At 44.0% G+C, this 14508-nt stretch overlaps 1 protein-coding gene across 1 annotated transcript; it reads right to left on the bottom strand.

Moving 5' to 3' along the window:
* Nucleotides 1–1259: 1259 nt before the first annotated feature.
* MR1 (major histocompatibility complex, class I-related) lies at nucleotides 1260–8678 on the bottom strand. Its single transcript, XM_038541745.1, is given in 7 exon segments — nucleotides 1260–1282; nucleotides 1528–1749; nucleotides 5675–5689; nucleotides 5692–5943; nucleotides 6775–6815; nucleotides 6817–6994; nucleotides 8660–8678. Coding segments are annotated over 7 exon segments (750 nt in total).
* Nucleotides 8679–14508: the final 5830 nt, after the last annotated feature.

Below are 14508 nucleotides of genomic sequence, written 5' to 3'. Positions count from 1 at the left end.
AAGCAAAGCCCTCCTAGCCCACAGTGGGTTCAAACCCATAATCCAGGTCTCATCAATATTATGCTGTGATCAACTTGTGTACCTAAAGACGCCAGAACCCAGGGAATGACTTTATAACACTAGTCTGTAAACACTCTTACAGCAGGAATCACGTCTGTCCTTTGCACTGCTATATCCCAGCATCCTAATAGTGTATGCCTAGAACACAGTAGGTATTAAATACATGCTTATCCAACAAATTAATTTCCCCCAAAGTATCAAGAGCATATATATTTTCCATTTCGCCCTTTTCCTTTTCCTTACCTGGAATCCCATTTTCCAAAGGTATCTGCTCTTCAACATTTCATGTGTTAAAAGATGATTTTAGAAGGAAAAGGAGGTTCCTTGAATTAAAAAAATTTTTTTAAAATAGGGAGGAAAAAGATTTTCACATGACTGAGAGATAAAAGTGTCAACATGGGAAAACTCACTGCAGTCTTGAAACAAAGGTCAAAATTCCCTCAAAAGTTTATACTAATTAATCATAAGAATGTAGTTTGGCAAAAGACAAATCGAGATCATCCTATCTTCTCTGACTGAACTTCTAGGACAGTTCACAGGGACAGGAGCTGTGCTTCTTCATTGATGTCAGGTGTCCGGCATCACCTATGAAATAGACCACTCTCTTTGTAAGCGATACCCATAGTGTGTGTTTCCTATAACATGGGAGAGGTGTTCCTGGTCCTCCTGTGATCGGAAAGGGAGACCCAACCCATCTGTAAACGGAGCTTGGAGTGGCGGGTGCAGAAAATGAAACTGTGTGGAAGCTGTAGGAGTGGTAGGCTGTGGGGCCCCTAGAATCCCGCCCTCCACCTGCCTCCCAGCTGAAGCCTTCTGCTCGAGGCTAGGACACCAACTCCAGCCCCTCCCGCAGTGGACCCTCAGAGGGCTAGTTTCTGGTTCTTTTTTTTTTTTTTTTTTTTTTTAGTTTCTGGTTCTGAAAGCAAACAAGTAAGGAAAGATCCACAAGTCCTCTTCCCTTTCTACTGTTAACTTTTGGGGACTTTTGTCCCCGTGATCAGCAGGAAGCCCAAAACTACTTTTCTTACTGTGTCACTTTTCCACAGCTCTGGGTAGGGTAATACATGAAAACAGAGGCACAGCAGTTCTTTAAGTGTGATCTGAATGCTCCAGGGGCCTCAAGACCCTTTCATTGAATCCATGAGGTCTAAGTCATGATTTCCACCCCCCCCCCTTTTTTCTTTTTAAATCTCTATCTCTCACATGTACACAATGGAGTTCTCTGGAGAACACAATGACATCACCTCTCTGATGGCTAATAGATATGTGCTTGTGTTCTGTTGTACTTAAAATCTTTTTAACTTTTAATATATAATGTAGTAAATCGCAATAGATATAACCCACATAAACAAAAAAGATCCTTGACAGCTTGTAATTTTTAAGGATAAAGGAGCTGTGAGGCCAAAGAGTGAGAGAACCACTGATTTTGAAAAGTATGCCACGTTTCCTGCTCTGCTTTTTCCTCACTCTGGCAGACAGCCACGGCCACAACCCGTCTTAACCCCGGGGGACCTAAGGAACCACGCAGAGGCCACAGTCTACAGGGGCAGGAGTAAAGGTCGCCGCTCTGAGGATCCAGCTCAATGGATCCCCATGTCCAATAGCTTCCATCCCCCTTGGGAAGAATGTCTCCTTTACCTATTTCTTGGACAATTTCTTCCCCATTTTTCAACCAGATCATGCAAATTCCTGGGGGGTAAAAGCCATGAATTCTGCAGAAAGGAGTTGTTATCCTTGGAAAAGTGATTTACTCCATCCCATGGGGGCTGTAGAAAGGAGAAATAAAGCAGAAGTATCGTAGGTACAGAGCATGCGGTATTAGAACTTGGCAACTGGGTCTCCCAATTTAATTTCTTCATTGCAGGAAACTTCTAAAACCAAGAATGACCCAGAGCCCAGGTCCATCAACAACAAACTTATTTATTTGTACCTCCTACTAGGGCAGCGTGCTGGAGGAATGACGAATGTGGAGCTGAGCCATGTTCTGTCCTCTAAGGCAGGGGGTGGGCGGGGGGAGCCTCATAGCTTTGAGTGTTTGGAAAGTGTGTCAGGATCATTTACTGTTAACCTTTGAAATACTTTTATGAGTCACAGAAAAGGAAAACTGAGTTACAAAATGTGTGACTATTGGTGATGAGGAATTCAGCAAAAGACGGGAGACTAGAACTCAGCCTTCCTTTTTCTCAATTCTGTACTGGTGCAAAGAGATATCACAGCCACCTCAGCTCTGCTTTGGCACTGAATATCCTTGTGTCCTTGGGCTGGCACTTTCGTGATTGCTATGGTGTGAATGTTTGTACTCCTCCCCTCCCCCCGCACCTCTCGGTTTCACATGTTGAAACCCTAACAGCAAGGGTGATGGATACTAGTAGGAGGGGCCTTTGGGAGGTGCTTAAGTCATGGCAGTGGAACCCTCATGAATGGGATTAGTGCCTTATAAGAGGCTCTGAGAGATCTCTGGCCCAATTCTAGGATGCAAGGAGAAGCCCACAGTCTACACCTAAGGACAGGGCCCTCCTTTGACCATACTGACATCCTGATCTCAGCCTTGGAGCCTCCAGAGCTATGAGAGGTACATTCCTATTTTTATAAGTTACCCAGCCTATGGTGTTTTGTTATACAGCCAAATACAGACTTAAACGGTGACTGTCACCAGAAACAAACATATGTAATAAGTAGCTTGTGTCATGGTTATGCCATCGAAGGCACTACAGAAATTCATATCACAAAGGGGCTCCAGTAGTAACAACAAAAAACTGTCCATTTGTGGCCTCGCTTCCTCTTGACTATTCTGCTAATTTTCCAGATGGTGCTGTCCTGAATGTTCCCACTGAATTGGGTCCCATCCAGATGTGAGCCATACAGAGCCTGACAGCATCCTGGCAGGGCTGCCTCCTGCTTGTCTGTAGGCCTCATCTTTTCACTACCTCCCCCCTTGCTATCTGGTACTCTGATCCAGGGAAGACTTACCTCAACAATTATCTTCTTTCTATTTTTCCTGAGGCATGAGATTTAGTAGGAGAAAAAAGCTTCCTAATATTAAAAATAAAGTATATATGCCACAAGGAAAGATACTGCTTTTTGACATTGGCTGTAAGAAATTGTTCCCAGATACTTTTCAGGGAGTGAGTTTTGACCAAAGGGTTGAGAACCTATTAGGATAGAGAGGAGGTTTGGAGGGGGAACAGATATACTGAAGCCATACTTCCCATACTCTTTCCACACAGCCCAGGAGTCCAGGGTCTCTCCTGTCTTTCCAAAGAGCTCCTCATCCCAGAGAGAATCAACAGGATTAGTCTTAACCCTCAAATCCCAACTGATGGCAGCTTTGTTCCAGTTTTCCTACCATCTCCCCTGTTTGCCTCCCTTTACCAAGAACAGGAGGCTGGGAAACTAAGAGTTCTCCTTGTTTGCAGTCAAAGGCTATGACACTCATCACAATGTGGGAGTGGAGACTCCTAGGGCCCCTCTTCATACCTGCCTAGACTTGGCCTGCAATGTCTCGGTAATTAAAGGTCCAGTACCACCCCCAGTTGGCCGTAGATTTCAGCCAGATCCTAAGGTATCAGACGTTCTTCGGCCTGGCAACAATAATGGCATCTATGTAATGTGTAAGCAGAGAACTACCGTGTACAAAGTGCTTTTATGTACATTTTTCTCACCAATGTCTGCGATGTAGGCATCATCACAACTGTTTATTTTACTCAAGATTATTGCCCTGCCAGCTTAGCATTTATTAGCTCCATTTTTTTCTGATAATAAGAACCTGTGCTCCGGACAAACACATATCATATATCGGAAATTTAATTCTCCTGACTCCAATGTGTGCTTCTGTTAAGAAGTACTGATCTTAATCCTGCCACCCAAACATAGCTCACAGCATACTTGTTGCTATCTTTGCCAGCCCCCAGATCCAGTCTCTGCTTTGCTTTGTGCCCGGGGACATTAGGCTCATCAGACTGCCCCTCGGGGCTCCTTTGCCTGGGTGGGTTTGGCCGCTAGGAGGAACATCCTCAGCAAATGTCAGAGAGTCAGAGGATAGAGAGATTGGGGTTCTCAGGCCCCTCTTCTCCAACCACCTCACTGCAGTCTGCCAGCAACCGTGTTTCTCCAGAGGCACAGGACTTGCTAGAAGGTGCTTCTTCCAGGCCACCAGCCTTTACTTGTCCCTTCAGATTTGGGGATGTAACGGCTTTCCTCTGCTGTGAGTCTCTGGGTACTTCACTTCTGGTTTCCTCAATCCCGATTGTACCTCTATGAATAGTCCCACGATTGAGTTCTCCTCGGCTAAATCACTTTGAGCGTGCCATTTATTTCTTACCAGGATTCTGTTAGTCTTAGAAACTCATCCTGATGGTCACAACAATTAGCCCAAAGGGTGGTACACTATCCAATTCATACCAATCACAGTTCTGTGAAAAAAATTTTGTAACTAGAGCTGGGAGAGAGAAGCCCATTCTTTGGGAATGGTGAAGCGATGAGGGTATCTCTGAGCTTTATGCTGGCTGCCACATCCCCATTGAATCTTGGTTTTAATTCCTTGGGTCCTCACACTGCCCTGACTCCTGCCTTTCAAAGAACTTCCTTCTTTGTGTCTAAGCCAATTTGAGTAGGTTTCTGTCACCTGCGACCATTGCAATCCAGATGGCTATTCAGCCTAACAAGGGGAAGGGTTGAAGTTCAAAGTCTAGTCATATGCTTCCAAAGCCAATACTCCCATTAAACAGATAGTCTATATTCCTAACTGTGACCCAGATGTCTCCCCAAGGCCCACTGCTGCTCTGGAACATCCCACCAGTAAAGATAACTCCCGTGGCAAAAGGCATATTGTGTCCAGGCGTTACCTATAGCATGATACAGGCATAAATGCATTTTACATAGTAAGATCTCTTAAATATCAAGATTATAAGTGAAAAGTCTCCGTTAACCAGAAGTTGACCAATTGAGTCACATCTTTAATATATAAGAGGAGCTTTTTACTGAAGGAAATCTTAACATAAATCCTTTAGTAAAGCAAAGCCCCTCCATTTGTCTTCTTTGTAAGAAGACATTTTCTTTTTTTTTTTTTTTAAAGATTTATTTATTTATTCATGACAGACACAGACTGAGGGAAGAGAGGCAGAGACACAGGCAGAGGGAGAAGCAGGCTCCTTGCAGGGAGCCTGGTGTGGGACACTATCCCGCATCCTGGGACCAGACCTGAACCAAAGGCAGGTGCCCAACCACTGAGCCACCCAGGCGTCCCCATAAGAAGATATTTTCACCCATACTGGTATTGTATGAGCGCTTGGTTAACAAACAACTAATAAGGATTGCTCCGCCTCCCAATGTATTTCCCAGCTTTTCACTGAAAGGAGACGTAAGGATTTGTGTCACTGAATATGCCAAAAAAGAGGTGTCCCTGGAGGTGCTCCACTGTCAAGACAAGCAGAAATTGCTAAATCTTGTCTAGATGCCGATAAAAAGTAACAGGGAAGTTTTCACAGGGAGTTACAGATCACCGTAGTCCAACTAACAAGATAGATTTCAGAATAGAGTGACTATAACCTAGATTAGAGAAAGTTCTATATAAAACCAAGGACTCTGGGAACCTGGTGTTCTCTCTTCACTTTACCTGCCCTTTGTAAATATCTTCCCTAAGCTCCAGGAACTTCTTTAATGAGGTAATATGTTCTTCCAGCCAGTTCTTTTGATATTATAACTCATGCCAATTGGCCTCCTGTGCCCACTTGGTGATTCGAGCCATATTATCTGTAGCCATCCAGAAAAAGAGATCTTTATTGAGGATAATGAAATCTTGTCCATCATATGCATGCTGGAGAAATATGGTGCTTCTGTCCTCCAGCGACCCCTAGCCAACCATCCCCTGGTAAGTGTGAAACCCTGGCACACACATGGAGGTCCCTGTCTAAACATCATCATCCAGTTGATGACTGGGGGTATGGATGGAAACATCATCTGCTCCTGAATACATCACCCCACAGGCGTGCCTCCAGGAAGTTCCTAGGACACAACCCACCTATCAACAGATATTTGTAGGAATATGCCATAGGAACTGCATGCCATAGGAACATGTTAATTTTTGCCTTGGGGAATTATCCTATAATGAGAATGATCAATTGATAAACTTTATAATGCAATAAAGGAGAGAAAGATAAGCGAGAGCCAGAAATATCCTGGGAAAGTTAATGTAGTGAGTCATTGTGCATAAGCAAGTGGCTCACAAAGCCTGGCCACTAGGAAATGAGACACAGAATGGCCAAATGTAAAACGAGAAAGGAGAAGGTACAGATTAGAAGCCTGGATAGTGGCGGATGAGGGGGGCACCTGGGTGGCTCAGTGGTTGAGCATCTACCTTCGGCTCAGGGCATGATCCTGGGGTCCTGGGACAGAGTTGTGCATTGGGCTCCCCACGGGGAGCCTGCTTCTCCCTCTGCCTATGTCTCTGCCCCTCTCTCTGTATCTCTCATGAATAAATAAATAAAAAGAAAAGAAGCCTGTATGAGAGTGGCATAGGGGTTATGGGGGGCAAAGGACAAAGGGATCCTGAGGAAGAAATAATTTGGAGATGCTTCAGGCAGATGGCAGGCACCGAACGCCATCAACCAGATTGTTCAGGCTTTGCCAAAAAAGAGTTCAGCTCAGCAACTGCTCATGTTCACTGTCAGCCCAGGAGCTCTCTGCAGGAATGGAGGCTAGTGCTGCCTTCACCACCTGAGTGGTCGAGATAATTCTGCAGGTGCTCCAGCTTCAGCCCCTCGGCTCTGAGTGTACCTCTCCCAGTGCCCAGGCATGGAGTTCTCCACCATCCACAGAGCCCACAGCTCTTTCTGCCAACAACACGTATATATAATGATGGGATGAGAAAAAAATTCTGTGAGTCCATGGCTGGGATCTGAAATGCCCAGGAAAAAATACGTCAGAGAGTGGGTCCCTGGGAGGGAGGCAAAGAAGGAAGACATTTATATTCACAGACAATCCCGACCTACAGCAGTGCTCCGTGGTCAGCTACATTCCTCTTGGGACCTAGCTGCTATTTCGTTTTACATAGTCACAGAACCCCAGGAACTGGAGCCTGGAAAGGACCTAAGAGCTCCAGCCCAAGACTGTAGCCTTTTTTTTTTTTTTTTTGTCCTGGTTTGGAAGCCTTTGGATGAAATTTTATAGGTAATCTCAATTTGTAAATGAAGCAGAGAGCCCTGCTCTGGACTTTGGGGGATGGGCCTGGGACCACTCATTCCTGTGGGATTGCTGTCTGAGGGCTTGCAAGTCCTGATAACCCACCCACTTGTTTCATGAATGAAGGTTCTAAGTGGATAAATGAGGGCTCCCACCCTACCCATGAGTGTGCATGTGCAGGTACACACGCAACACACACACACACCAGATCAATCAGAGAATCCATATCAGGACTCAGGCTTCCTGAGAAAGAGTGCCTTAAAGGCACAGTGCTAGGGCACCTGGGTGGCTCAGTGGTTGATTATCTGCCTTCGGCTCAGGTCCTGAGATCGAGTCCTGCATGAGGTTCCCTGCAGGGAGCCTGCTTCTCCCTCTGCCTACGTCTTTGCCTCTCTCGAATATAAATAAATAAATAAATAAATAAATAAATAAATAAATAAATATCTTAAAAAAAAAAAAAAGCACAGTGCTTTTCTTTGCTCTGTGGGGGAAGACTGTGGATGAGTGGGGCTTTCTAACCTGTGAGGCCACATCCATATCCAGAGACTTCTCTTGCCTAAGGACTGTACTAGACACCACCTCTCCACAGTGTTTCCAGATTGCCCAGCTAAATGCTTTTGTCCATTTGTGAACTCCCCTGGCCCTCAGATCTTCTTCCCATGTGGCCCTTGCCACTTCAGGGAACCCTGGACCATGCCAGGCTCCCATTCCCCATGCTGAATACTATACATGAGGTTTACTTCTTCCTCCTTATTTATAAATATCTATTTAAGAAAAAAATATCAAATTAAAAAAAATCATCTCACAAAACTGCTGGGTCGGCTTTGGTGCCTGCAAGTCTATCTATACTTTCCTTTTTCCTAAAACTGTTTCTGAAAACATGTAGACTGTCTTTTAGAACTGGATATCATTACCTTAACTATAAGGGAAGACAGGATACCCTGAGACTGAACTGGGTCTGCCAGGGTCCCTTCCGCCTGATTGAGCCAGTTCCCTTAAAACAGACTTGTCCTCTCCTTTCTCTCTGCTGCTGGAGCCAGGGTGGGGGCAGCTTGGCAGCCTTCAGAGTAGGCACAGCCCGCGGGCCCCTCCCTGGAGCGGTATCCTGCATGTCAGCTGCAGCGCTGAGCACGAGGGAGTCTAGCTTTCCCTGGGCCTGGGCAGAGCAGAAGCTCCAAGGCCCCTTTTCATTGCTTTCAGCTTTTTCCTTCCCCTTTTTCTTCCTGGGGCTGGGGGGGTGGGGAATGAGGCTTGGGATGAGGAAGCAACACAGTAGAAGCCTCTTAAGTTGGGCATAAGAGTCTGTCATCATAAAAGTGCTGGTTCTTATAAAAATAAGAGCCAGAGATTGAAGCAGTAGTACAAATACTATCCCCAAATCAATAGTTATCATATTCTCCCTTCTATTCTCTATGCTTACCTGCTACTCCCTTCCCCATCTTAAGGCACCTGAGGATTTTGCTTATTTCCTTTGTGGTTCCTGCCAAGGCCTACCGCAGGGAGCTTGGCACATGGTAGGAGCTTTGTAAATATTTGTGAATTAAGTTGTTGGCAGCGCATTTTACTTCTCTGCTTTGAAATGTGCTGAAATGAATATGAATCTATGTCGCCCGGAATTTCTACTTTTAAAAACTACTTTCCAGAAAGTGCAGGCTGGTGAAAAGGGAGCAGAGCTGAAATCTAACTTACGTCCAGCCCAGAATCTGTGAAAGGTGTGTGTGCTTGAATCTGAACCAATTTTGAAACTGTTCCATTTCTCCACATCTGGAAAGGGTTTGTAGCTATTCTGCAGATGCCCAGCTGTTTAGAGAGGGAGGCTAAAGGAAGAGCAAGTCACGAACACTAGTTCTCCCACCTTCTTGGTATCTGTCTGTGTTTTCAACAAATGTATGAGTGCTTCCTCTGTGCCAGGCACTGTTCTAGGTCCCCCAAGCACACAGCAGAAAAAACAGATACAGTTGTCTGACACTGTGGAGCCTACACCCTAATAGGTGGAGAGGAGAAAGACAGACAACACAAAATATGTGAAATACGTCTTTTGAAAAGCGCAATGGAGAAAACTAAAACTGCAAAGGGACTGAGCAATGCGATTTAAACCAGCAATGCTTAAGAGAGGCCTCCCCAAGAAGGTGCCTTCAGAGCAAGTGCCTGCTGGAAACGCAGAAGCCAGGCACAGGGACAATGGTCCAGGCAGAGAGACCGTACAAAGACCTGGAGGGAAGGACAGGCCTGGCACATTCTAGGAGCACCAAGAAGGCCTGCGACTGGAGCTGAGGGAATGAGGGGGAAAGGAATAGGTAGGAATTGCTTCCATGCTTATTCATAGGAAAGAAAAGAAATAGATGGTGATATTTTTAGTTATAAGGATCTTTGGATGCTTCTCAAACCATGCAGTCATGTGGATGCTTCTACCACCAATAAGAACTGCTGGTCTTTCTCCTAACCACTCACCTAACTACAGGAACTTATTGTGCTGTGTGCTGAATGTTACTATTTGACTTTTTTAGCTACTTTTTTGAGGCTACCTTTTTTTGGAGGTTATAAATGTCTTATTTCATATAAATTTTATTCTTTTCTGAATGTCCAGTAGGCACAGTCCTAGCTACTAGGGTTACAGCAATGAATAAATCAAAGTCCCTTTGACTTAAAGTAGGACCTAAAGTCCCTACTTTACATTCTAAATTTTCTGAGCTAATCTCTATGAAGACAACTGGCAATAGATAAATATATAATATAAGATTAAGTGGTGACAAAGTGTGTAAAGAAAAGTAACGCAGAGAAAGGAGACAGTGTGACGAGAGCTGATCTTTTAGAGGGACCAGGAAAGGCCTGGTTTTTGGCTAGGTGAGTGTCACTGGCATCATCTCCACACATAATATTTACAAGGCCTGTAATTTCACTTTCTTACCAAAATATGACCTCATAAAAGCCTGCATTACCCAGAGTTTATAAGAGGGAAATAGAAACGTGGTCTGTTGACAATACTGTCTGAGTACAGAGTAATGTCCTTTTCGCCAACCACGATCAGTCCAGTTCCTGATTTCAGAGCAGTTTGTCTCCACCAGCCAGCCTTGACTTCAAAGGCTGCTCTGGCCCTGAAGGCTGGCCTCCATCTGCCGGTCATCTGCTCGACGCCCCTCGTGCAGCTGCGGCGTGGCTCTGCTCCAGGGGCATCACGGTCCTGTCCCCATGGTTTGCCATGGGCCCACTTACCCATCTGCTGCATCCCCAAGTACAAGTGACGCTTGCTCCTTGGTGGGGCTTCCAAAATGCTACCTCAGCCGTGATGGGAAGTTGGTTGACAGATGTTAAGTCAGTAACTCAGAGCAGAAAAGAGAGGGGGAAAATCCATGGTACCCTTTCATGGTACCTTAGACCTTACCTTTATATGTGATAGGTATGTAGCCCAGATAATCAAATTTCTAGGATAATTATGCAGGTTGAATCATTCAAAAAAAAACCTATTTAAGACTATTTTTTATTTCACACAAACTCAATTTTAGCTTTTGATTCTCTCTTCTTGCTCCAACAATTACAAAATTAGATTTTTCTCTCCCTTTTCATGGACAGATTATCAGCATCAACTCACTTACTGAACTGAAATATCTCTGTCCAGGCCAGTCCAACTGCCTCTGAAAGGACATTTGCTTCCCTGTCCCAGCAGCCTCTGATAGACATTGCTGGAAAGACTGAATGACACAACCAAACAGCCTTTAGACCAGAGGCAGTAGTTACTTTACATTCTAAATTATGTTCCCTTTAACTTGTAGATAAGCTGGTTGGGCCATTTTTACAAAAGACTGTGAAAATCACCAGATCATATAATAATTGATCAACTATTTACAGATATTCATCCATGGGACAATTTATATTTACTGGGTATCTGTGATGTACAGGAATTGTGAGGCAATGTCAGAAACGGTAAAATAAATCAGATACCAATTCTGTCCTCCAGGAAATTATAGTATTATTGGAGAACTAAAGCATATAACATAAGTAAATACAATGCATAAATAAATACATGGCAGCAAGCATCAAGTGCTATGAAGGAAGTACCAATGGAGTGTTGGAGCTCAGCAGAGAGAGACCCTGTACTCATTTGAAGGGAATCCAGAAGTGCTCCAAGAAGAAGGTGGGAAACTTCCCAAGAAGCTGGGCCTTCAAAGAGCCATGAAGGGCAGCAGCATCTGAAACATAACCACCAGAACCACAATTTATTTATTGAGTACATGCTGTGTGTGTGATAGATACCATGCTAAAAGTCCTTGATAAACAGGAGTTTCATTTATTCCTCACTGCAACCCTTTGAGGTAGGTCTTATAATTCCCATCTCACAGACAGAAAGTAGGTGTAGAGAGGTAAGAAAAATTGCCTAAGATCATCCCTAGAATCCATAAGTGGAGAAGCTAGGAAATCACACTCCATCTCTTGCAGGTGAAGTCTCTCCACGTTAGATTACCCAACTGCCCTAAGGTAGGGGCACTTCCCCAGCCCAGATTCTGTTCCAGTCTTCTCCACTCCTGGTCATCCCTGCTCTCTCTCGCCCCCTTGTGTCACAGCGATTCATTGTCCCTGATTTCCCAGTCCCTGGCGGCCAGACCTCCACATCTTCCTACAAGTGGCTATGCGTCCTGATTGGATAACCAGGTCAACAAAATCCTAACTATTATTCGTTGGTTCTCCCAAGTGGCCCAATACCTTAATACAATAAAAATGATTATGATAACTACTCCTTGGAATTTCAAACATGATGTGAATGAGGAGGAGAAGTAGATGGTGTTATTTTGGAGAACTAAACAGTGATATTTTTAGTTATAAGGATCTTTGGACACGTCTCAAACCAGGCAGTCATGTGGATGCTTCTACCACCAACAAGAATTGTTAGTCTTTCTCCTAACCATGCACCTAACTACAATAACTTATTGTGCTGCATGTGCTGAATGTGACTATTTGAATTTTTAGCTACTTTTTTGAGGCTACCTTTTTTGGAGGTTACCAGTGTCTTATTTCATATAAATTTTGTTCTTTTCTGAATGTCCAATAGGCACAGTTCTAGCTGCTAGGGATACAGCAATGAATACATCAAAGTCCCTTTCTCTAATTTCTATGAAGATAACTGGCAATAGATAAATATATAATACAAGACTAAGAGGTAAGAAAGTGTGTAAAGAAAAGTAACTCAGAGAAAGGAGACAGTGTGAAGAGAGCGGATCTTTTAGAGGGACCAGGAAAGGCCTCTCTGAGCAGGTGTCATTTGAGAAGAAATTTGAATATAGGGAGGAAGGGAGCCATGGGAGAGGAAACTTTCAGAGACAGAACAGCAAGCCCAATCCCTCCAAGAGGGAGCAAACCCCATGTGTTTGAGGGATAGCAAGGAAGGGCCATGTAGAGCTTTAGAGAATGAATGAATGGGCTCTGGTAGGTTTTTTCCTTGGAAGTCTCTGTATACAGTGATGACCATATGTCTAATATTTCTCAGAAGGATTCTCATTTATGAATTTTATTCTTTTTAAATGATTCATTGAAGCTGTAACAAAATGTGATTTGATATGCATACTCTTGAAAGGTTTTCCAGAATAAATATAAATTTGGACATCAGAAAAAATGTCCTTTGTTATCTGTCTCAATTTGGGTTTTACAAAACTACTGTGTAAAGAGCCATGTGCTTCACCTTTAACTTCGGCCTCCTCCCTCCAGTTCTTGGTAACCCCCTGGGGTAAGAGGATTGAGGTCAATAGGCTTTAAGAAAAAATAGGCAGATATTCCAACTAGTCAGAAGAAAAATCTACAAATGAGTTGAATTTCTCAGATTTAGATAGATTCAATGTCAACCAAGAAGAAGAGGGCCTTAAGGGGAGTGGAACATTGTCTTAGAGAAATTTCGGTTGCACGTACCTTGGCAACAGCTCCATGGAAACAGACCGAAGTCTAATAAAGTCTGTAGCAAAGGCCCACATTTTCTCATGTTAACTCTTTGAACTCTAGGCCATTTCTAAGCAGATAATCTCCAAGTCTGCCTTTTAACACTGGTCTGGTTGGCAAGTTAAGGGGCACATCCATCATCAGTCCTTGTCTGGGAGGTATTCAACCATTTGTGAAACAGACTGGTATAGTAAATTGATACATCCACAGAATTTTGAGTAATACCAAGAGACTGACCTTGGTTATTTCAAGATAAAACACATGAACCACACATGGCTACGCAAAAGAGATCTCATGTACACCCCACTCACACCAGGTCACAATTTCACATAGGCTGAAGTGAAAAGAGGATGAGTTGTAAAGTGTGAAACATCTGGGTTTTTTTTTTTTCATACAAATTCTACAACTACAGTAAACCACAGTTGCAAATTTATAGTCATTATTGCTGCCCAAATTCTATATGGCTCATCTTAGTTGGATGACTTCAATTTCTTAGGGACACTACCTTTGAACATAAAGTTGCTCAGGAAGCATTTATTTTTATTTTTATTTTTTAAAGATTTTATTTATTTATTTTTTCATGAGAGACACACACAGAGAGAGGCAGAGAGACACAGGCAAAGAGAGAAGCAGACTCCTCACAGGGAGCCTGATGTGGGTCTCGATCTCAGGACTCCGGGATCACGACCTAAGCCAAAGGCAGACGCTCAACCACTGAGCCACCCAGGCACCCCCAAGAATCATTTACGAAGTGCCTATTGGTCACTAGGTAGTGCCTGAAAAAAAAAAAGAAGAGAAAAATGAGGAGGTCTCCCTGCCGTTAAGGGAAGAGTTTTGCAAAAAGAACACTATATAACTGTAGAGAGGCACTGTGGAACCACAGAGGTAGGAAGAGTCTCCTACCCGTTGACCATAGACAGGCTATGGAGTCAATGAAAGCAACCCACTGGAAATGACATTAGGGTTATCTTGACATTTCCTGACCCCAAACACTCTGGTGTCTCCTCCCTGTATTTCCCCCATCAGGAAGGCCCTACTCCGGGCCTGGCATTAGGCACAAATATCAAGCAGACCAAGTCTTTTTCATAACCCTGCCTCCCTTCTTTGTCAGTAACTCTCCATGCTCATTCTTGAGCCTTCACTCCAGGTGAGTCACGTGAAAAGGCCTGAAGGAAAGGACTCTTTGCCTATGTATGGGCAAGGTCAAGGGAATAAATGAGGGATGATGGGGTACACTGAAGCTAGCAATCACAGAAAGCCATTACTCCCTGCAGAGTTACAGAGATAAGAGCAGCAAATAGTGTTATGGAGGCTCAGTGGGAGCTAGAACCACGAAGAAGGGATGAT

The sequence above is a fragment of the Canis lupus genome, chromosome 7 (genome assembly GCF_011100685.1).
Source record: "Canis lupus familiaris isolate Mischka breed German Shepherd chromosome 7, alternate assembly UU_Cfam_GSD_1.0, whole genome shotgun sequence".
NCBI lineage: Eukaryota > Metazoa > Chordata > Mammalia > Carnivora > Canidae > Canis > Canis lupus.
This window is presented reverse-complemented; position numbering and strand designations above follow the sequence as displayed.